General features: G+C 45.9%; 1 protein-coding gene across 1 annotated transcript in view; it reads right to left on the bottom strand.

The window, feature by feature from the left end:
- Positions 1-14,383, bottom strand: part of GLDN (gliomedin) — a 35,506-nt gene extending 21,123 nt beyond the window's left edge. The window contains exons 1-4 of the mRNA XM_083712715.1: positions 13,846-14,383; positions 6,162-6,213; positions 2,585-2,602; positions 559-657 (exon numbers count right to left, since the gene is read on the bottom strand). Of these exons, the coding sequence (XP_083568841.1) occupies positions 559-657; positions 2,585-2,602; positions 6,162-6,213; positions 13,846-14,193 (517 nt within the window). The 5' untranslated portion in view covers positions 14,194-14,383. The remainder of the gene's footprint in view (positions 1-558; positions 658-2,584; positions 2,603-6,161; positions 6,214-13,845) is intronic.
- Between the last annotated feature and the right edge of the window lie 9,636 nt (positions 14,384-24,019).

Here is a 24,019-nt window from a genome sequence, read left to right as displayed (position 1 = left end):
AGACTGTTATGTACTGAGTTGAATAGGATCCAAAATGCAGCAGTCTGATTGGTCCTAGAACAATAAGATTCAGAATGCAGCAGTCTGATTGGCCCTAGAACAATAGGATTCAGAATGCAGCGGTCTGATTGGTCCTAGAACAATAGGATCCAGAATGCAGCAGTCTGATTGGTTCACAGGAGCCACCCAATCCAGCTCCAGGTGGAAGTGAATCCGCAACCTGATTGGCCTACAGATGAATCCCGGAATTAGCCAATCACGTGGGGCCCATTGTGTAAAAAGCAGACATTTCGGGGGAACTCCCATTCCTCCTCACCACTATGAGCTGAATAAAGAGCATGAAATCCACTCTCGACTCCAAGTATATTTCAGAGACAGTGTTCAGACATGCAGTTTCCCACCTCCAGTCTGAAGTGGTACAGTCACTGCAAGAGAACAGCACCACATGATTTGTCTGAACTTCTTCAGAACTGCCTCTAAGGATCGAGGTGGGGAGAGAAGATACAATAAAGGGGGAAAGGTCAGCTGCATATGTCATTCTTAAGTCCAAAAATATACCTGGTTTCCCTCTTTTTCCAATTTCTCCCTTCTGACCAGGGATGCCAGGATCGCCATCTGATCCGTTAAGACCAGGCAGTCCATCAAGCCCGGGAGGACCTGACAAAGTCAAAGAAATACATTTCAGGGAGTCCCACCCCCTGCACAGGATATCACATATCATCAAAAAGTATTTATTCCATTACTTTTAAAATTGCATTTATCTCTCACCCTTCTTCCCAGACCTGCTGAGCGGCAGAATTTCTGGCTTTATATAAAGGGAATTAATTGCATCCCCCTCATTTTTATTAATAACATTCAAGGAAAGGTTCCTCAGTGGTAAATAAACAAAGGACATCTCATGCCAAATGAACACCAGAAGTACATCTAAAGCTAAATTAGCATCATATGTGCCCCCCATTCTTTCCTCCCCCCTTTTTAATTTGCAAAGCTTTATTTTGAAGTTAAAACAACAGTCTCATAAGAAACCCAGAAGAAAAGGCTGCTTTCTTCTACAGCATAATGACAACTGTGTCATCAGTTTCATAATATCCAGAAATTTAACTGATAACATGTGGAACATATGGAAGGGGGGGGGGAGACACTATGGACTAGAAATTAAAAGCAGGCCTAAGCCATTGTGTTTGCCTTCCAATGGTTTGGAACGAGGAAAGTTAGCAGTTTTTGATGGTGCAATAATGCAGCTGGTGGAAGAGAATATTGAGAAGCTGACAACAACATTCCAGAAATATGCTGCATCGATACCAACTTTGGGGGGCTCCTATGGAAAACTTAAAGGTTTCTATAATCCACAAGGGAGTAAGACCCATGAAACACAGTGGGGCTTCAGTGCTGAGCAAACCCGCATAGACTTGTGCTATTTGTTCACAAAGACGGCTGTGGTTCTTTAGCAAGAGGGAAGGCCGAACCTCTCAGCTGCAACTGAGACAAAAAGTTGTGCAGATCAGCACAACGCCTGTTTATTTGGAAGAAGCCCCCACTGATTTAAACGGAAATTGGAGCCTGTTGACTCTCATTGCACAAGACTGGAGGGAACACAGTTCCATTGCTGCCTCTGCCACACTCTCACATAGTCGTCCGTCCGGGTTTTCTGGAGGTTGTCAGCACCTGCTTCAGCACATTGACTCCTGGAGGAGACCTCAGAAGCCTGCTGAGACTTATTCCTACATTGTGGAACTCCCACCCCACAGAAGTGGCCTTCGACCCTTGAGACGTGTGCTTTTACAGCCCAGTGGGTGGCGCTGTGGTCTAACCACTGAGCCTCTTGGGCTTGCCAATCGGAAAGTCAGCGGTTTAAATCTGGGCAACGGGGTGAGCTCCCATAGCTCTGTCCCTGCTCCTGCCAACCTAGCAGTTCAAAAGTACGCCAGTGCAAATAGATAAATAGGTACCACTGCGGTGGGAAGGTAAACAGTGTTTTCATGCGCTCTGGTTTCTGTCACGGTGTCCCCTTGTGCCAGAAGTGGTTTAGTCCCTCTGGCCACATGACCCAGAAAGCTGTCTGTGGACAAACGCCGACTAGTATCATGTGCTAGTATACTATCTATCTATCTATCTATCATCTATCTATTTATTTATTTATTTATTTATTTATTTATTTATTTATTGGGTTGGCAGGATCTATTTTGTTTTTCTTTCTTTTCTTCTTTTTTTAAAAAAAGTTTTTATTAACAATTTCAATATAACAAATTATCAAAACATATCATAGTCATTATTTTTTTTCCTTTCCCCCCACCCCCTTCAAACCCTCCCTCCCCCCTCCCAGAGACTTCCCTCAGCCCCTCTCTCTGATATCTCAGCACATATTATTCTCCGCATGTTATAAAATTATACATATCCTTACATTATCTATCTACCATGCTATGACATTATACAATTTTCAGTCTACAGTAGTATACAAACAGGGGGAAGGGGAGGCAGGAGATAAACAGGGAAGGACAGTAAAAGCAGCTATTTCAGCTAGTGCTTAAGCTTAGAGACAGGATCCATTGCATACAGTGAGAACATACAGGAGACGGGATATTACCTGGTATTCCTGGTGGTCCTAGACACATACAGAGAGAGACAGGGAGAATAGTCAGTGCATTCCAAACTCAGTTCCAAAACTGGAAATAACACTCCAATGAATATCCCAGTACAGTGGTACCTCGGTTTACGAACTTAATCCATTCCAGAAGTCTGTTCTTAAACCAAAACCGTTCTTAAAATGAGGTGCACTTTCCCTAATGAGGCCTCATGCTGCTGGTGCCCTTCCACCGTTCGGCTTCCATTCGTAGACAGAGGTAAAGTTCGCAAACCAGGACACTACTTCCGGTTTGGCGGAGTTTGTAAACAGAATTGTTCTTAAACAGGGCTGTTCTTAAACTGAGGTACCACTGTATCACGTTGAAAATTACATTGAAACAAACAAAGGATATGTGTAACCATCTAGGTAGGGGTGGAGAAAATATTTCAGCCTAAGAGACAGGTTCCCTTTTGGGCAGCTTTTATTGGAGGGGGCAGTGTCACACGTGAATCAAAAGTTTATGGCTAAATGAATGTAAAATGGGAAGATATTAATTAATTATCCCAGCACACCAGGTCTGAAACAACAATGTACATAAAAGGACTACACACATGAAATGGATTTCATATTTGTAAGATGTAAAAGAGGCACTTTTCGTAAGTAGGAAGTAATAATAATAATAATAATAATAATAATAATAATAATAATAATACAGTCATAGCTTGGTTCTCGATTTTAATACATTCCAGGAGTCTGTTCGACTCTTGAAATGGTTCGAGAACCAAGGCGTGGCTTCCAATTGGCTGCAGGAGCTTCCTGCAGCCAATCGGAAGCAGTGGAAGCTGTGGAAGTCATGTCAGACGTTCAGCTTCCGAAAAACATTTTCGGTTTTTGATCGTTTGGAAGCCAAAACGTTTGAGTTTAAAGGCATTCGGCTTCCAAGGTTCCACTGTAATAATAATAATGTGGTCAGCTGCAGGAATGGACTAACAACAAGTGAAGGATCAACTGGACATTAAATAAGGGAAGATGCAGCTATGGGAGGAAATGACTGACATATGTTTGCCACAGGAGCGGGAAACCCGATTTTAAGAAATTGTATTAAATTAAAGTAATTTGCTTTGATTTGTAATAATTTGGAAATTAATAAAAATAATTTTTAAAAGAACATAAATGAATGTAAATTTACCTCTGTACAGCAGGCTAGCTGCTGCACACACTGACACTGTCACAACCCCCCCTCTATGTCCTCTATCCTTCTCAAGGACACCTTGCAGCCAGGTGAGAACACTCAAGGAAGGTGTGAAATGAAACCTAAGTGGGATATGGCTTGGGGAGAGTGGATGTGCCTTGTGAGAGTCCCAGAGGAGAGACAGAGAGCTCAAGCCTGATGTTCCCCATTCCTGCTTTGAAACAAAGATGGGTAAACTAAGCCAGTTTGACTACAACACCCATCAGCCCTGACCATTGGCCATGCTGACAGGGGCTGATGGGACTTGGAGTCCAACTTGTGGAGAGTCACATGTTTCCCATCTCTACAGGTTTTGGGCAGCCAGCAGTCCACACCCTCCTCCACAATTCGGCTACCAGTCTCTGAGTTTACACATGTACATTGGCCGAACATAAGGTGGGCATAGCTGTAAACGTTTCCATTTTTTTAAGGGACATTCCCTTATTCCGAATAGGATTCCTCACAAGAAAAGGGAAAAGTTGACAGCTACGAAGATGGGAGGTTGGCAGCCTGAAGAACAGGGTGCAAATGCTCTAAATAAATAAATGTGCTCAAAAGTGAAATGAAAATGGCGGATTAACTTTGCGAAAAATGTTTGCCTCGCCTACTCGAGAAGGGAGCATTGGTTGCTGCTGTATTTATGTGGGAAACTGCTCACAATACGCACAACATAATACTTTGAAAAATACAGAAATGTAATCCTTCCCTCTACCACCACCAATTCAGTTCACTGGTGGCTAATCTTTCAAAACAAACAAACAAACTTCCTTCTCTGTTCCAAGCCCAGCACCCGCTTAAATTTCAGCCAGTTGCTCTTTTGACAAAGCATGCATTCCTCAGGGTAGTCTCATTGCAGAGGATAGTGGCACACTCGCTTTTTCACTCCTGCCAGCCAACATAATCCAGTCCTTTACACCTTTGTATTTTTGGTGCCTCCCTAGAAGCTCTCAGCATCTCAGTTTGCAGCACACATGAAAATGGCACATGGGATCTGAAGGCTGTGCCAAAACGAAACAACAGATCTGGATTAAATGGTGGCGAAGATCCTGCTTTAAGGCTCCCTCATTCCTGCTTGACTGTTGGGAACCTGAAACTAGCAATGGGCAAACTGATCAATTTGTGTCTCTAACCGTTTCTCATTTCGTCCAATCTTAAATTCAATTCTTCACATCTCCAAATCAGTTTGTGGGTTGTTGGTTTTTTTAAGTCCTTGTGCAAATTCATCAGCCTTTGCATGCAAGATGTGTAGAATTATGTAGCAGCGACTCGTCCCCATTGTATCTAGTCCAGGTATGAGAAATTGGACCTTCCAGATGCTGCCACCATTCCTGGCTATTCACCATGCTGGTTCAGCAACATCTGGAAGGACAATGGTTCCCCACATCTTGAAAAATGGACGTCAAGTCATTGTTTATCCCTGAGGTCCTAGGCCAAAAATGCACTTTATGGACTGTGCTGGATCTTTATAGCCAACAAGCTCCATTTAGACCAGGGATGGGGAACCTGTGGTTATCTACACTGGACTGTGGCTCCCATTATCCTTGACTAGTGGGAGACCAAGGATAAATGAAGAACATGGAAGCCAAAGCTAATGGAAGCCAAAGGTTTCCATTAGCCCTGTTGCCATTAAGAAAGCAATCCAAAAGTACCAGTAGTGCCATTTCTTTATCAGGACCAACCTGAAATATCGCAAACTCGCTTAAGTTAGCAACTCCTTTCCCCGAACTTGCTGGCCTCAAGGTGTTTCGGACTCTAATTCCCATAAGCCCCAGCCAGCATAGCCAATGGTCGGGGATGATGGGTTTTGCAGTCCAGTAGGAACAGGTTGCAGAAAGCTGGGTTAGAGCATGGGTAGGCAAACTAAGGTCCGGGGCCCGGATCTGGCCCAATCGCCTTCTAAATCCCGTGGACGGTCCAGGAATCAGCGTGTTTTTACATGAGTAGAATGTGTGCTTTTATTTCAAATGCATCTCTGGGTTATTTGTGGAGCATAGGAATTCATTCACTTTTGCCCCCAAAATATAGTCTGGCCCCCCACAAGGTCTGAGGAACAGTGGACCGGCTCCCTGCTGAAAAAGTTTGCTGACCCCTGCGCTACAGCATGCCAATGTTAGCAGGCTGCAGCAAGGCATTCAGAAGTAGAGCAGGAACAGTTCCTCTCCCTCTGACCATATAAAAGCCATCATATATATATATATATATATATATATGAATCAGCTGTATTTCCACACTTAGACATGCTCCTGTTTAGAGCAGCTTTGGGTAGTGATACTGGTGGCAAATTTCTCCCACTGGTGTAGCAGCAATAAAATAGGCACAGACAGAAAGAAGTCCCCAGTTTGCCCAATCACAAATTCTCCAGCATACCTGTCAAGCACACTCCCTTTGTGCTGTTGCAGATCTCGATCATCACCCGGACCTGAAATCACAAAACACGGTATCTTTATGGCAGGGTGCAGAATGTGAGATTTAGACAGCTTCCTACCATTCTAGCACATCAGAATAATGCTTTAAAACAGAGTGTGCCACGACTTGAGATAAATAAATCAATTAAATGCAGAAAGGTTGCCCTCAGCTCCAAAGCACAAATCCATGGAGCCCAGCTCTATCAGTTGCTGCTGGTCAAAATGGATTTATGACATTTCCAGGGTGAGAGGCAATCTGAATGTCTACATGCTTAGCTTGTTCCCATAGAAATCCAGACGTTAGACAGGCATGATCCAGCAAAACTCATCTTATGTTCCTAAGAGGTTGTCCGCTGCATCTCTGCATGCTTAAATACTCTGAGTTCTTTCGATTATTATTTCTTGGGGCAGGGAGTTGGAGAATTCAGTATCCTTCTGCATCAGGAATGAATGGTCACTCGATCACTCCCAAGGCATAGACTAAGCATGATCTTCAGAGGTGGCTGCCCACTGTGTCTCTGCATGTCAAAAAGCCCAACTTTGCCACCTTCCAACAGCCTCTGCTACTGCAGGAGGAGATGGTTCTGCTGCATCTCTGTGTCTTAAGTGTTACAATAATCCAGTCACACCTAATGAAGAGATACAGAGTAATTCTACATCCTTGCTGGAAGATCCCTGTTGTGTCTCTGCTCGAGTCACTGTCCAAGGTAAACCTGCCAAACAGGAGACAAGTCTAGATCTGCAATTCATGCTGAAGCCCAGCAAGAGGGTCACCAAAGGCAAGTTGTCCGTTATAACTTGAGGTCCAAATACAGTCTTAAAGATTTGCTTTCCAAGTGTGTCAGACCAAACATTTTTGAGTGTACGAGTGTACGAGTTGAGTTGCCCCTCCGCTTGCAATTATATAGTAAGCATTGAGCTGGAAGGGATCTCAAAAGATCTCTAGCCCAACCCCTGCCTGTGATCCACTGATACAGCATCCCTCTTGGGTGGCAAACCAGCCTCTGCTTGAAAACCTAACAGGAACAAAAATCCAGTTTCCAATTTGAAGTGGATCTGTGATCTTTTATTAACTATTAAATCATGACTTCTTCTTTCCTACAGCAGTGGTGATAAACCTCAGGACTGCAGGCAAATCATGCCCCTCTAATCCTTTCTATGTGGCCCTTGGAACCCCCTCCCAGGCTGTACTCCCAATGTATTTGAACTCTGATAAGCTGGACGGAGGACAGAAGAGAGCTTGGGGGGGTGTAGTGGCCCACAGGCAGCTATCCCATATGGGGATCAAACCTGCGGCCTTGGCATTATCAGCACCATGCTCTAACCAACGGAGCTATCCAGGATGATGTTGGACTCCAACTCCCATCAGCCCCAGCCAGAATGGCCAATGGCTGCTGATGATGGGAAGTGTAGTCTGGCAACTTCTCGGGAGGCACAGGCTTACCCCACCCCGTTTAAAAGGTACTGAAGGATCCGGTTCTCTTCTGCATCTAGACACACAACCCATGTTTGCCTTTTGGGAAATATTTTGAGCCTTTGCCTTTGGGAGGGCTTGAGAAAAGAATGTGAGATTATTAGCAAGCCCTATCTGGAACACGAGCAAACTCTGCTCAGCTGAGCAAACTCTGCTCATAATACAAATAGGGTTGATGAGCAAGGAATTTTGGACACGCATCAAAGTGCTCCTCTCACATTCCACGCGGCGCTTTTCACCGAACTGAGAATGAGTCATTTACTACAGATTTGGGCTTCTTTGTTTTGTACCGTCGTCCAATCTATAGCCATGCCAGAATATCACGACTGCGTTCCAGATTCCTTGCCCTCTCCTTTTTTGCTTATCTTGCTTTCATTTCCACACTTTTGTTCACAAAGTCGGGCGACTGATTGCCCACTCTTTGCAGAGCTTCTTCACCGAAAACACTTCGTCAACTGGCATAATCATAGCGAGAGTCTATTAAGAGAGAGCGGGGAGTGGGGGTGGAGGAGGACGAATTTGTCCTGCAATTTGTTTTGACACAAAAGAATGAATCGAGGGATGGAAAAATGGCCACTGATTTTTCGTTGTTGGAATACTTGTCTCTAGATCAGGAGCTACAGAAGACATAGGAATGCACCCAACAAAAAGGACGAAAGCCTCTTTCTTTTACCCAGGGAATTTCCACACCACTGTTGCCAAGCAAAAACAGTGGGATATAGCAAAAAGGCAGAAGATTTATATGATCTGAAGAAAAACTAGAGTATGAGACGGGGGGCGGGTATAGGACAGGATAGAGGCCTGCAATGGACCCCCTACACTCAGCCCACACCTACAGCATACATGTAAAACACTATAACGGCACTTTTAAACAGCCATGGCTTCCCACAAAGAATTATGGGAGCTGTAGTTCGTTCAGGAGGCCAAGGGTTGTCAGGACACACACACACTCCTACAATTCCCAGAGTTCCCTGGGAAGATGGTTTGATTACAAAGCCACTCCAGCAACTTAATGCGTGTAGACACAAACTAACTGAGATTTCCCACCCACTCCCAGGATCTACACAAAGTAGAACAACCCTGGGAAACAGCTTCAGGGGAACACTGATGGCTAGCTAGAGAGCAATTAAAACTGAAATATACTCGGAGTCGAGAGTGGATTTCATGCTCTTTATTCAGCTCATAGTGGCGAGGAGGAATGGAAGTTCCCCCAGAATGTCTGCTTTATATACATTATTTACATAATGGGCCCCACGTGATTGGCTAATTATGGGATTCACCTGTAGGCCAATCAGGTTGCGGATTCACTTCCACCTGGAGCTGGATTGGGTGGCTACTGTGGACCAATCAGACTGCTGCATTCTGGATCCTATTCAGCTCAGTACATAACAAAAACCAAATCGTCTTCTGTTTGTTTCCCCCCATCCTTTCCATTTCTTACCTTTTGCAAGAACGTCTGCAGAACAGATGACGTTAGCTTTGCAATTTTGAGAGCTTGATCTGTTCTCTCTCTCTCTTGGGGAAGGAAGATGAAGCAAAAGCAGCGAAACACTGGCTCATCTGACAGCCTTCACAAGTGACCCAAGAAATGTGCATGAAGAAACTGCCTTACTAGATCATTGTTGTCTGCACTGACAGCGGCTCTCCAGGCTGTCTTCCAGACTCCCTGGACCAGCCAGCAATAGAACCTAGGACTTTCTGCATGCAAAGGAGATGCTGTAACCACTGAGCTGCAGCCCTTTAAAATGCAAATGATAGTCCCTAGCTTTCTGGCTATGTAATAGGAATGATCTAATGAAAGGGTCTGAACAGGTGAGATCTTATGGAGCCACACAGCCGTGAGAAATTGATGCAGGCTCTTCTGGCTTCTCTGGCACTCACAGGGTAAGGAGGCAAGAGAAAGCAGCAAGCATGGAAAGTAAGCATGTCTTGTAGAGGTTGGAAGGATGGAGGAACAAAAAATAAATAACAAATACATATTGTGTGAAGAACACATAATACAAGCACCTGGCTCAATGGTACTTGATACTTGAGTCTGGACAGAAGCTCCACCAAGCAAGACATGTGCAATAGAAGTTCTTCCATCCTATTTATACCCACCTTTAAAATTAAAGTAATGAATGGATAAAATTGCCTCTCAATTGTATTTCCACCCCCCTCCTTTCCGTTCTTGCATTTTTTAAGATCTGCTGGTACAGATGTCATTCTTCACTGCCAGTTTTGTTCTGGGTTCAGATTTCATTTTGCATTTCACTTTAAACCACCCTGAAAACTTTTTTCATCAAATATTGGCAATTAAATACAGAGTTGCCAGCTTTACACCCAGATCTGGCTCCTGCATCTTTAACAATCACTTAGGTAAAGGTAAAGGGACCCCTGACCATTAGGTCCAGCCGTGGCCGACTCTGGCGTTGAGGCGCTCATCTCACTTTATTGGCCGAGGGAGATGGCGTACAGCTTCTGGGTCATGTGGCCAGCATGACTAAGCCGCATCTGGCGAACCAGAGCAGCGCACAGAAATGCTGTTTACCTTCCCGCCAGAGCAGTACCTATTTATCTACTTGCACTTTGGTGTGCTTTCAAACTGCTAGGTTGGTAGGGGCTGGGACCGAGCAACGGGAGCTCACCCCATTGCAGGGATTCGAACCGCCGACCTTCTGATCGGCAAGCCCTAGGCTCTGTGGTTTAACCCACAGCCCCACCCACGTCCCCTAAATATTACATTAGTCTACAGCAATTGGAATGAGATGATGCTCCTTGGACATTGGCAAGACTATCAATGACCACTAGCCCTGATGGCTGTTTTCTACCTCCATAGTCAGAGACACTATGCCTCTGAATGCCAGTTGCTGGAAATTATGATTGAAAGAGTGCTGTTCTGCTTTGGTTTCACTTGCAAGCTTTCCATAGTCATCTGGTTGGCCACTGTGAAAGCAGAATGCTGGACTAGATGGGGCTTTCTGCAGTCAAGCTCCTCCTATTATTATTGTTTTATTATTTATTTAATTTATACACTGCCCTATACCCGGAGGTCTCAGGGCGGTTAACAGAAAAGATCACAATATATAAAATCAAAATAAACACAATACAGTGGTACCTCGGGTTAAGAACTTAATTCGTTCTGGAGGTCCGTTCTGAACCTGAAACTGTTCTTAACCTGAAGACCACTTTAGCTAATGGGGCCTCCCGCCACTGCTGCACAATTTCTGTTCTCATCCTGAAGCAAAGTTCTTAACCCGAGGTACTATTTCTGGGTTAGCAGAGTCTGTAACCTGAAGCGTATGTAACCTGAAGTGTCTGTAACCTGAGGTACCACTGTAACCCAATAACACCCCCCCCAAAAGAGCCACATTTTAAAAGGGCATAGGATGTCAGTCAAAGCAACCAAAGGCCTGGTTAAAAAGTTGTATAATGAAGGCGCCAGGTGAACTTCCCTGGGGAGAGCATTCCACAGACGGGGAGCCACTGCAGAGAAGGCCCCGTTCTCGTGTTGCCACCCTCTGGACCTCTCGAGGAGGAGGCACACGAAGGAGGACCTCAGAAGATGATCTCAGGGTCTGTGTAGGTTCATATGGAAAGAGGCGGTCCTTGAGGTATTGCGGTCCTGAGCCATTTAAGGCTTTATAGGTCAAAACCAGCACTTTGAATTGGGTCTGGAAACTAACTGGTAGCCAGTGCAGTTGGACCAGGATCAGTGTAATATGTTCAAACCGTCTTGCTCTGGTGAATTCTGTACTAGCTGAAGTTTCCGAACTGTCTTTCTATGTTCTTATGGCAAGCTTCCAAGTGTTGCAGATCATTAAAGGCACAGAAGCCTGGGCCAGTTGACAACTCTCTAAACTGAGTGTCAGTTGTAGACACGTTATAACTATATAATCGCTCAGACAACTGTTGTATATCCTGGAAGAAAGTTCTGTTTTTGTTTTTACTGCAATGCAGTTTAGGATTAGATAGCATTTGCATACCTTGTGGTTCTGTCTTAGGATACAAAATATCACACAGCTACAGATAAAGTATTTTATGGGGGAAACATCAAACGTATCATAAATTCTATCACTGAGTGTGCACACAAGTTATCACAGAATCACAAAACTTTTCCAACCCCCTGCAATACAAAAGGGGCTTTTCTCGTGGCTATGCAGCTGTGCCTCATGTAAATCTGATCTAACCTACCGAATCAAAGCTTGGTAAAGCAAAATCTCTCTTTGGATTTTCTGCGCAACTGATAAGATCAAATTCAGCAGATAAGATTGGCATTTGTCCACAGGCAGCTTTCCGGGTCATGTGGCCAGCAGGACTAAACCGCTTCTGGCTCAATGGAACACCATGACGGAAATCAAAGAGCCCGGAAATACTGTTTACCTTCCCGCCACAGTGGTACCTATTTGTCTACTTGCACTGGTGCGCTTTTGAACTGCTAGGTTGGCAGGAGCGGGGACAGAGCAACAGAAGCTCACTCCATCTCGGGGATTCAAACCGCCAACCTTCTGATTGGCAAGCCCAAGAGACTCAAGACCACAGCGCCACCCACGTCCCTTACAGAGAATTTAAGAGGTGTTGCTGTTCAGCTGCTGTTTTGGCTCACCTTGGCAGTGCAGAACAAGCTGTCCAAAATATCAAAGTGCCACCAAGATCACAACCTGGAGATTGACTCTACCCATCTGCAGCCTGCCCCTTTCCCTAGCCCTCTCCTCCAGCCCCTGCTGTGCAGCACCCTTGGAAGTCTTGCACAGCGCAACAAAAAGAGGAACATGGGACCATTTAGCTTGTGTCTACACTGACTGGCAGTGACTCTTTGCAGTTTCAGAATAGAAGTCTTTCTCCGTCCCGCATTGCAGGGGTTGGGCTAGATGACCTTTGGGTCCCTTCCAACTCAACATGAGTACATTATCCTACCTGGATATCACAGGGATTGAACCTGGGAATTTCTGGCTATTTAAATCAATAGGGTTTTGGTTTTTGGTTTTTAAAAAAATGATACCCTGCTTATGGCTGCACACAATTCAACAGTTATTATTAACTCTTTGGCTGATATCCTGCACATACCCAGGTTGCTTAGATCCAACCTGAGCACAGTTTTTGGCATGTGAATGGAAGAAATCCTCTAACAGGCTTCAGATCGCAAAATTCAACAGGTGGTGCCTTTCTGAAGCGCGGCCATGCAGAGACAGGGAAAGCTGTAGCTGACAAGCACACAGGAGCCTTTGACACTGGGGGTGATGCTAACCCTGGATATTTCAGGCCTCCCACCTTCACCAAATATCGGGGCCTTCATTCCCCCTTGCCATCTTTATCTTCTGGCCTCGCTCCGGTGCCGCGAAGAGTGGCTGAAATCCAACAGAGGGAACTTTCTTTCTTCTTCTTTTTTTATGCGTTTTCTGTTTTACCATTTAAAATACTCATTTTACATCCTTCAGATATCAGTGACTTCCCTTCTTCTCTTTCCATGGTTCATTTTACATACCATAAATCCCTGCATATTTTATAAAAACTATACCATTCAGTATTCCATTATTACATCCATCAAAACTTTGTTTACGCTGTTGAATTTATCTTAATGCTGCCAGCGTTTTCACCTGTACACAATTATTTTCTCTTATTCTATATGTTAAGTCTGCGAGTTGTGCATATTCTGTCAACTTAAGTTTCCATTCTTCTTTAGTTGGGACCTTGCTTGTTTTCCATTTTTGGGCTAGCAAAACCATAGCTGTCAACTTTTCCCTTTTCTTGTGAGGAATCCTATTCAAAATAAGGGAATTTCCCTTAAAAAGGGGAAAACGTTGACAGCTATGAACAAAACACAGGCCGCAAAAGCAGCATACATAAATTAGCTTTTTTGACACCTGGGAATTTCAGTCTGAATTATCCCCAACAGAAAGGACTCTGGGTTTTTCCAGTTCATTGTGGATCATTTCCCAATACTCTTTTACCCTAAAAGGGTACAACGGGAGGGGAACCTTTCTGCCCCTTTCCATAGCACGAGCTGCACCTGTTGGATTTCCGCTGGCAGCAGCACAGGAGCTCTGCCAGTGGGGAGTGGCGGATAGCAAGCCTGACCTTGGGGCAGATAACTGGAGCTTTCCAAGCGCAGATTTCTCTCTGGATCTCTAGGGAGGAACCCAGTCTCGACCCCGACCCCTCCTCCCCCTCGACAGGCCAGAGCGCCCCCTACCGGCACCATGGAGTAGGTCATCATCATGAGCATGTCCTCGTCCTCGGCGCGGATGTGGCTCTTGGCGAGGGCGCGCCTCCGCTGGCTCCTCTTGTCGCGGCCGCCCGGCGCTTGGGCGAGGCCGCCGTCCGACGGGGCGCCGCTGTCGCGGAGGTGCCGCAGCGCGCTCGGCGGAACCTGGGGCTGCCGCAGCTGCGCCACCTCGTCCTGGGTCGCCTGCAGCGCGGCGCTCAGCTCCCGCCACTGGCCCAGCAAAAAGACGGTGCCGGCGGCGCTGAGCGCCGACAGCAACCCGACGGCAGCCAGCGCGCAGCACAGCGCCCGGCTGCCCGCTGCCTGGCCTTGCATCGCGACGCCCGACGGACCAGGCGCTCCTCGCTGGGACAACTCGGCCGGGGGGTGGCAGGGGGCTCGGCCGCGACGGGGAGGCGCTTGTGCCCCGTGGGCGGCTGGCTCGCACCGTCGGGGGCGGAAGGACTGCGAGTGGCGGGCGCCCCGGCGCTGGGAGGGACGGAGAGAGGCTGGCCGGGACACGGGCCAACCCAGCAGGCGAGCGCAGGGCGAGCCGCGAGGGCGAAGGCTCCGCGCAAAACACGTGTCCTGCGGGCAGATGGATCGAGCCCTGACTGCTCCAGACAGGGCTCTTTAGGAAACCCTATAGGGTTTGGAAGGGACCCCGAGGGTCGTCTAATCCAAAGCCCTGCAATGCAAGAACCTCAAGTCGATGACAGATGGCCATCCAAGCTCTGCTTACAAACCTCCAGAGAAGAAGAGTTCACTAACTCCCAAGGAAGTATATCTGAAGGAGCGTCTCCACCCCCATCGTTCAGCCCGGACACTGAGGTCCAGCGTTGAGGGCTTTCTGGCAGTTCCCTCCCTGCGAGAAGTGAGGTTACAGGGAACCAGACAGAGGGCCTTCTCGGTAGTGGTGCCCGCTCTGTGGAACGCCCTCACTTCAGATGTGAAGGAAATAAGCAGCTATCCTATTTTTAAAAGACATCCCAGTTTCCCCAGCCACTCTGGGCGTTTCCCAATCAAGTGTTAGAAACAATACAGAATTAAATATTAAAACTTCCCTAAACAGGGCTGCCTTCGGATGTCTTTTAAAAATAGGATAGCTGCTTATTTCCTTCACATCTGAAGGGAGGGCGTTCCACAGAGTGGGAACCACTACCAAGAAGGCCCTCTGCCTGGTTCCCTGTAACCTCACTCCTCGCAGGGAGGGAACCGCCAAAGGGCCCACGGTGCTGGATCTCAGTGTCCAGGCTGAACAATGGGGGTGGAGACGCTCCTTTAGGTATACTGGGCCAAGCCGTTTAGGGCTTTAAAGGTCAGCACCAACACTTTGAATTGTGCTCAGAAACGTACTGGGAGCCAATGTAGGTCTTTCAGGACCCGTGTTATATGGTCTTGGTGGCCACTCCCAGTCACCAGTCTAGCTGCCACATTCTGGATTAATTGTAGTTTCTGGGTCACCTTCAAAGGTGACACACAGAGCGCATGGCAGTAGTCCAAGCGGGAGATAACCAGAGTATGCACTATTCTGGTGAGACAGTCTGCGGGAAGGTAGGGTCTCAGTCTGCATACCAGATGAAGCTGGTAGACAGCTGCCCTGGACACAGAATTGACCTGCACCTCCATGGACAGCTATAAGTCCAAAATGACTCCCAGGCTGCACACCTGGTCCTTCAGGGGCACAGTTACCCCATTCAGGACCAGGGAGTCCTCCACACCAGCCTGCCCCCTGTCCCCCAAAACAGTACTTCTGTCTTGTCAGGATTCAACCTCAATCTGTTAGCCGGCATCCATCCTTCAACCACTTCCAGACACTCACACAGGACCTTCACCACCTTCACTGGTTCTGATTTAAAAGAAGGGTAGAGCTGGGTATCATCCACATACTGATGAACACCCAGCCCAAACCCCCTGATGATCTCTCCCAGCAGTTTTATATAGATGTTAAAAAGCATGGGGAAGAGGACGGAACCCTGAGGCACCCCACAAGTGAGAGCCCAGGGGTCTGAATACTCATCCCTCACCACCACTTTCTGGACACGGCCCAGGAGGAAGGAGCGGAACCACTGTATAACAATGCTCCCAGCCCCTCTAGATGGTCCAGAAGGATGTCATGGTTGATGGTATCAAAGGCTGCCGAGAGATCCAGCAGAACTAGGAAACAGCTTATGTTTAGTGCGGTTAAGACCTTCATCTATACATGAATTTTGGGGGAATTATGGTAGGATCGGCTAGAATGTATCTAGTTTGTACAACAGATCACCCCTTGATTTGAAAATGTCACCCTGAGCCCTACTTACAGTCATAACCTTGCAAAACAAACAAGATCCCCAAAGAATGCGTAAGACAGTTTACTAAACTAATACACACATATACATAGAAGAGAAAACATAGCTATGATAAAAACAATAAATACACATAGAGGCCAACTAAGATCACAACAGTTCATGAGTGAGTCTTAAATAGAGTTATGCATTTGAATCAAAAAAATGTGGTTGATCATTATCCCCAGCCCACCCCGTCTTTTATTATCCATTGCAAAACAAATTGATAGATTAAAGGAATCATCATCACTCTGAACCACCATTTGGAGCATAGCAGGGGGGGAATAATAGCGCTCAGTTCCCCATCTGTGCAACCTTGTGGGAGAACTGGGCTTCTCTCAGATGTGTTGTTCTTGTTTCATTATTTACTAGAAGTATAATAAGAATGGAGTATTGCTATAGAACCCTTTATGCACAGACAATCTAAGACACCAGCCATGGTTTTATATACAGTGGTACCTCGAGTTTAGTACTTAATTCGTTCCGGAGGTCTGTTTTTAACCTGAAACTGTTCTTAACCTGAAGCACCACTTTAGCTAATGGGGCCTGCTGCTGCTGCGCCGACGCCACACGGTTTCTGTTCTCATCCTGAAGCACTATTTCTGGGTTAGCGGAGTCTGTAACCTGAAGCGTATGTAACCTGAGGTACCACTGTAACTTTGCTTTTCTTCAAGATGCTTTCTCCATCCATTTCCAGAGTCTGGCATTCAGGGGTGGCCGTGGCTTGACCTGTTCTTGCTCCATTATCTTCAAACTATTGTTGTTGTTTAGTCATTTAGTTGTGTCTGACTCTTCATGACCCCATGGACCAGAGCACACCAGGCACTCCTGTCTTCCACTGCCTCCCGCAGCTTGGTCAAATTCATGTCGGTCGCTTCGAGGACACTGTCCAACCATCTCGTCCTCTGTCATTCCCTTCTCCTTTTGCCCTCCATCTTTCCTAACATTAGGGTCTTTCCCAGGGAGTCTTCTCTTCTCATGAGGTGGCCAAACTATGTTTTGTTAAAACTGGTGGTGAACCTCAGGGGCCAAATATATTCCTCCAGACCTCCTTATCTGGCCCTCAGGATACTCCCAGGGCCTTTCCCACTCCCCAAACTGTGCCCCTCTGTGGCCCTGCTCCATGCCCTCCTTGAGCACATTTGCTTGCCTGGAAGATGTCCCTCAACTGAGGCCATGCCTCTTGCTGGCCAAGATGAAGGTGGGGTTGTGTATACAGAACCCTCTTGTTTTTGCAAGGCTGGGATATAGCCTACTGTGCATCATCATTGGCACACAGCCCCCAGAAGGTCCAGACAAGGGAATGAACTAAAACCACTCCCCCCAACCCATGAGTGCTGGACACCGCAAAAGCACTTTATTTCTTATTTATTGAAATAACTTTGCTTTCACAAGGCAGGAAGGAAGCAGGTTCTGGCTCTGTATCTCCTGGCACTTTGAGAACAGCGTCAGCAGGCATCAAGACATACCCTGGTGGTTCCTCTAAGCCAGTGATGGCCAAACTTGGCCCCCCAGCTGTTTGGGGACTACCACTCCCATCATCCCTAGCTAACACGACCAGTGGTCAGGGATGATGGTAATTGTAGCCCCAAAACAGCTGGAGGGCCAAGTTTGGCCATCACTGCTCAAAGCCATAGGAGCCAACTCCAGAGGGCCACAATCCCTTTGCCCCTCCAATAAAATATTTGAGAGGGCTGGGCCACCCCAAAGTTGATGGGCATTGCTATTCAAATGGAATTGTGTGTGGCACGTCTTGTGATTGATTATGCAGGGTGGGGATTATCTGTTCCCTCCATATTTTATTTAGGTTGGCACCCCTGCTCTAAGCCAGTAGTGGGGAACCTCTAACAGGCAGGGCTAATGAGGCCCAGGATGCCATTTCCCTGAAGCCAATCCCACCAGCCCAACATCAGATGCCATATGAGTTGTTGAGTGAGGGGTAGGTAAAACCTTTGCTGGTCCCTAGTGAGAACAATGAAGCTGCTCTCACAGCTGATGGGTGCTGAGACCGAGCGCCTTTGAAGTCAGCACCTGATATCATAATGACACCAGGTGATTGACAGGTGGGTGTTCCCCACCCACCAGTCAAAGCTGGCTTGTAGGGAGCCTTTCAGCCAGATCCAGTTCCACACCCCTGCTCTAAGCTCTCTTAAGCTCCTTTTCTTCTGTTTGGTCCAGCTGTTTCTTTTGCTAAGTATCAGGTTATGCAAGTATTCATTTGTGTATCATGCATTTCGCGTATCATATCTCCAGATACCCTTGTTAAAATCGTAGCAGTGCTTTAAAAATACTTTGTTTCTTGAGACTCCCAAGTCGTATGTCAAAGGCTGGGACAATCCCTGGGACCCACAGAAAACCGGAGCACCTAATGGGTAGTTCCCACACAACCTGATAAACACAAACACAAACAGCTTGTGGTTTGCTTAAGCGTTGAGGTCTGAGGACTTATCTCAGCCTGGCGCCCTTCTGGCCAGGGCTGATGGGAGTTGTGACCCAAACCATCTGGTTGGCAAAGGCTGACATCTATAGGGATCAACTGCAACTAGGCCCATCTAGTTCAGCGTCGTTTTTCCTGCAGTGGCCAGCTGAATGCCTTTGTGAAGTCTGAAAGCAGGACCATAAAGACAACAACTTTTTTTTCTTTTCTTTTTTAAAAAAATAATTTTTATTAAATTTTCTGTTTTGCAATTTAGAATACCGGTATTCATTTATACAACCTTGAAATATCAATGACTTCCCTTCTCTTTCCATGGTTCATTTTACATAGCATGAAGGTAAAGGTAAAGGGACCCCTGACCATTAGGTCCAGTCATGGCCGACTCTCGGTTTGCGGTGCTCATCTCGCTTTATTGGCCGAGGGAGCCGGCATACAGCTTCCGGGTCATGTGTCCAGCATGGCTAAGCTGCTTCTGGTGAACCAGAGCAGCGCATGGAAACGCCGTTTACCTTCCCGCCAGAGTGGTACCTATTTATCTACTTGCACTTTGACGTGCTTTCTTTTTTTAAAAAAAAAAATTATTAACAGCGGTACATATTTATCTACTTGCACTTTGATGTGTTTTCGAAATGCTAGGTGGGCAGGAGCTGGGACCAAGCAACAGGAGCTCACCCCTTTGCGGGAATTCGAACCGCCAACCTTCTGATCAGAAAGTCCTAGGCTCTGTGGTTTAGACCACAGCACCACCCGCGTCCCCTTTTACATAGCATATTTTATATAAACTGCATATTTTATATAAACTAAACCATTCAGTATTCCATTATTACTTTCATCAAAACTTATTTACACTGTTGAATTTATCTTAATGCTGTCAACGTTTTCAAGTGTACACAATTTCCCCCCATATATTCAATAAACATTTCCCAATCTTCTTTAAACAAATGTTCTTCTTGTTCTCTTATTCTATTCATTAGACCCACAACCTGCACATACTCCATCAGTTTAAGTTGCCAATCTTCTTTACTTGGGACCTCACTTGTTTTCCATTTTTGGGCTAACAAAACACAGGCCGCCGTAGTGGCATACATAAATAACCTTTTTTGACACCTGGGAATTTCCAAATGAATTATCTCCAACAAAAAAGGACTCTAGGTATTTTGGTGGGAAAGGTGCATTTAAACATTTTTTCCAATTCATTATAAATTATTTCCCAACAACTTTCTGCTGGTGGTGCTTCTCAGCATCTGGTATCCAAAGGCACCAGGATTTATAAGCTGGAGGTTTTATTTAGTTAAGGCTAAATAGCTACTATTTAGTCTTACTATTTAGCTACTATTTAAATAGCTACTACTAACGCCGAAGAATTGATGCTTTTGAATTATGGTGCTGGAGGAGGCTCTTGAGAGTCCCATGGACTGCAAGAAGATCAAACCTATCCATTCTGAAGGAAATCAGCCCTGAGTGCTCACTGGAAGGACAGATCGTGAAGCTGAGGTTCCAGTACTTTGGCCACCTCATGAGAAGAGAAGACTCCCTGGAAAAGACCCTGATGTTGGGAAAGATGGAGGGCACAAGGAGAAGGAGACGACAGAGGATGAGATGGTGGGATACTGTTCTCGAAGCTACCAGCATGAGTTTGACCAAACTGCGGGAGGCAGTGGAAGACAGGAGTGCCTGGCGTGCTCTGGTCCATGGGGTCACAAAGAGTCGGACACGACTAAATGACTAAACAACAACAAAAATAACTACTACCAGGGCCAGCCCAAGGGATTTGCTGCCCCTGTGGATTCTGCCACCTGAAGCAGTCACTTCACCTTGCCTCGTGGATGGGCCGACCCTGGCAGCTGCTCCATCAAGAGAAGCACTAAATAAAATGGCAAGGGCCACTTGTATAGGCAGGCTAGCAGCACAATCCAAACCCAAGAGCCTGACTTTGGAGTAGGCGGATCTCAGGCTAAGCCTGGGCCCAGCCAAGGCCACACCAGCAGAAGTCTCCCATCCCAGCTCAGCAGGAGATACGCCAGGGTAAATGAAGTTACAGGGAACCAGGCTGAGGGCGTTCTCAGCAATGGTGTCCATCCTGTGGAAGGCCCTCCTGCCAGCTGTCAAGGAGATAAATAACTCTACAACTTTTAGAAGACATCTGAAGGCAGCCCTGTATCAGGAAGTTTTTAATGTTTCCATTCGTTTCCATAGGAACCTACCCGGACCCTGAGATCATCTTCTGAGGACCTCCTTCGTGTGCCCCCTCCTCGAGAGGTCCAGAGGGTGGCAACACGAGAACAGGGCCTTCTCTGCAGTGGCTCCCCGTCTGTGGAATGTTCTCCCCAGGGAAGTTCGCCTGGCGCCTGCATTATACACCTTGAGCCGCCAGGCAAAAACGTTCCTTTTTAACCAGGCCTTTGGTTGATCTGATTTACATCCTATGCCCTTTTAAAATGTGTTTTTTTGGTTGGAGTGCATATTGGGTTGTTGCTTTTATTTTTATTAGGTATTTTGTGGTTTTATATCCTTATTTTGGGACGCGGGTGGCACTGTGGTCTAAACCACAGAGCCTAGGGCTTGCCGATCAGAAGGTCGGGGGTTCGAATCCCCACAACGGGGTGAGCTCCCGTTGCTTGGTCCCAGCTCCTGCCAACCTAGCAGTTTGAAAGCACGTCAAAGTGCAAGAAGATAAATAGGTACCGCTGTGGTGGGAAGGTAAACGGCGTTTCCGTGTGCTGCTCTGGTTTGCCAGAAGCGGCTTAGTCATGCTGGCCACATGACCCAGAAACTGTACACCAGCTCCCTCGGCCAATAAAGTGAGATGAGCGCCGCAACCCCATAGTCGCCTGTGACTGGACCTAACGGTCAGGGGTCCCTTTACCTTTTTATCCTTATTTTATTCTGTGAAGCACCCTGAGACCCACGGGCATCGGGTGGTATATATATTCTAATGATGATGGTGGTGGTGATGATGTTTGATGTTCTATTGTGCTTTTATTTGTGTTGGAAGGTGGGGCAGCCCAGCCAGATGGGTGGGGTATAAATAGTACAATTTATTATTATTATTATTATTATTATTATTATTATTATTATTATTAAAGTCCATCATCCCAGATTAGCCAAATCCAGCTGGACTGAGGCCAGGATAAGTCCTGAAAAGTAGGTATTCTGGGCCTGTGGCAGGGGTAGGGCAGGGCAGGGCAGGCATAACCTATTCCAAACCCCATTCAGTTTGGTTGCATGACCTAGCATGTCAGTGGAACTTGCCCTGGCGAAATGGGCAGAGTAAGACAATAATACAAAGTTTAATATGTTTGCTTTCCCTCTGCCTGGCTTGGGCCAGCTCAGCCGATAGTAGTCCCATTTCTGAATGAAGCTGGAGATAGTGGTCACTTCCGGTGGCTTTACTGAAGGTGTTGAAAGATCTGTTGGCTTCCTATAGTTAGGACTCCTCTGTTAATTACCGGTAGGTTAGATCATGCTTGGTACAAAACAGATTTCAGGTCATATCAACACCCGCTAAAGGCAAATAAAAGAAACAACAGAGGCTGTTCCCCAGTCCTTTTTTTATTTTGGAAAAATAAAAGCCAGCAATTCTGTCTTCAGCACTAAGTAGAATAGTTATTCAGCAACACAAATGCTGGGGAAACACCAAGAATGTGGACATGATGAGGAGATGGTTAAAAAACAAGATCAACTCACTGGCAGCGAAGAGACACTTTTCCCAGAAACTTCCCCAGAATTCCTTCGCACAATCAAACATTTGTTTGCAAAGGGGAAGATGAATCAGACAGGAAAAGCGGTCCAGAGGGAGCAATCAAACCAAACCAAACCAAACCAAAGAACACGATTCAAATGAATGAATCAAATGGAACCAAAAAGAGGGTGGTTATAACAGCTCATTCATGACCCAAACCAACAGATCAAAGTGATTGTTCAAAAAAAGCCAAAAAACCTGAATGAAGGCAATTGATACGAGGTTGCTACATCCACTAGTATCTCATTACTTCATCCTGGCTGTGACCTACTAACTATTTGCATACTGCATGACTCGTAGGTTGCAGCCTGACCTGCAGCCCTTCTGAACACATCATAAGATCAGTACATCAGAATTTAGGGGTGGGTGTATCAGTGGGGATAGCAGCCCTGGGATGAAATATACAGTATAACATTATAAAATGGTGTTATGAGATATGTTGCTGCAAATGCTTTTTTTAAATTTTATTTATGCTTTTCAGGTTTATACATTTCACTAATTTTACAATCATTTTAACATTTGACTTTCTTCCTCTTCTTTCTGTGGTTCCTTAAATTTATTTTTAATTTCTTCCGCGTATCCAAATTAACTTAATTTGCTCATTTATTCATCTACTTTAAATATATACTCTTATAAAACTTTAGGTTACAATAATCCTGCCAATGTTCTTATCTGTTTACAATTTATCTGTAAATATTCAATAAGCCATTTCCATTCTCTTATAAAAAGTTTGTTGTCTGGATTTCTTATTCTTCCAGTAAGTTTCACCATTTCTGCATATTCCATAAGTTTTTGTATCCATTCTTCCTTTGCTGGAGCTTATGCTGCAAATGCATAAGAACAATGCAAGAACTCAGATCTAGCCAGCAACAATTATTGTATTTTAAATAAATCAACCAACCAGTAGTCCATCACTGTCTCCAGACAATTGTCTAATAAGAATCAAATTTGGGGTGTGGGAGTGTCAGCCGCAGCAGTTGGGGTTGCCTGAGCCTAGGCCTTCACCCAGCACTGCCACCAATTCTCCCAGATGTGTGGTGTAGCGGTTAAGAACGGTGGACTTGTAATCTGGGGAACCGGGTTCGCGTCTCCGCTCCTCCACATGCAGCTGCTGGGTGACCTTGGGCTAGTCACACTTCTTTGAAGTCTCTCAGCCCCACTCAACTCACAGAGTGTTTGTTGTGGGGGAGGAAGGGAAAAGGAGATTGTTAGCTGCTTTGAGACTCCTTCGGGTAGCGATAAAGCGGGATATCAAATCGAAACTCTTCTTCTCTTCTTCTTCTTCAGATGGTTAGAGACAGCAACAGGCAAGGATAGGCAAATTGGCTTTCTCCCACCTGTCCCAATCTTTTGTCTGCGCCCAGTGGCTCAGTGTGTCTGATGGAAGGGCTGGACTTGGAAACAGTTTAGACTGAAGCACTGGCCTTCATGGAGAAACTATTGAGACATAGTCTTTGGCATTTCAAAAAGAGTTTCTTCTTTGCGGTCAGGAATTGCTGCTCGTAATAACTTTATTTTGGAAAAATTCTCTATATTTGCACATGTCCACATGCTTTTAAATGATATTCAGGTGATGTGGAGTTTAGCAGACTGTCAACAAATGTGGATCCTGCGATTCCTTGTGGTTGCCAGGAGACTTGTACTTCAAGGTAGGGG

The sequence above is a fragment of the Podarcis gaigeae genome (genome assembly GCF_964106915.1).
Source record: "Podarcis gaigeae genome assembly, chromosome: 14".
Lineage (NCBI taxonomy): Eukaryota > Metazoa > Chordata > Lepidosauria > Squamata > Lacertidae > Podarcis > Podarcis gaigeae.
The sequence above is the reverse complement of the archived record's forward strand: the minus strand, read 5'-3'. Positions and strand labels throughout refer to the sequence as shown.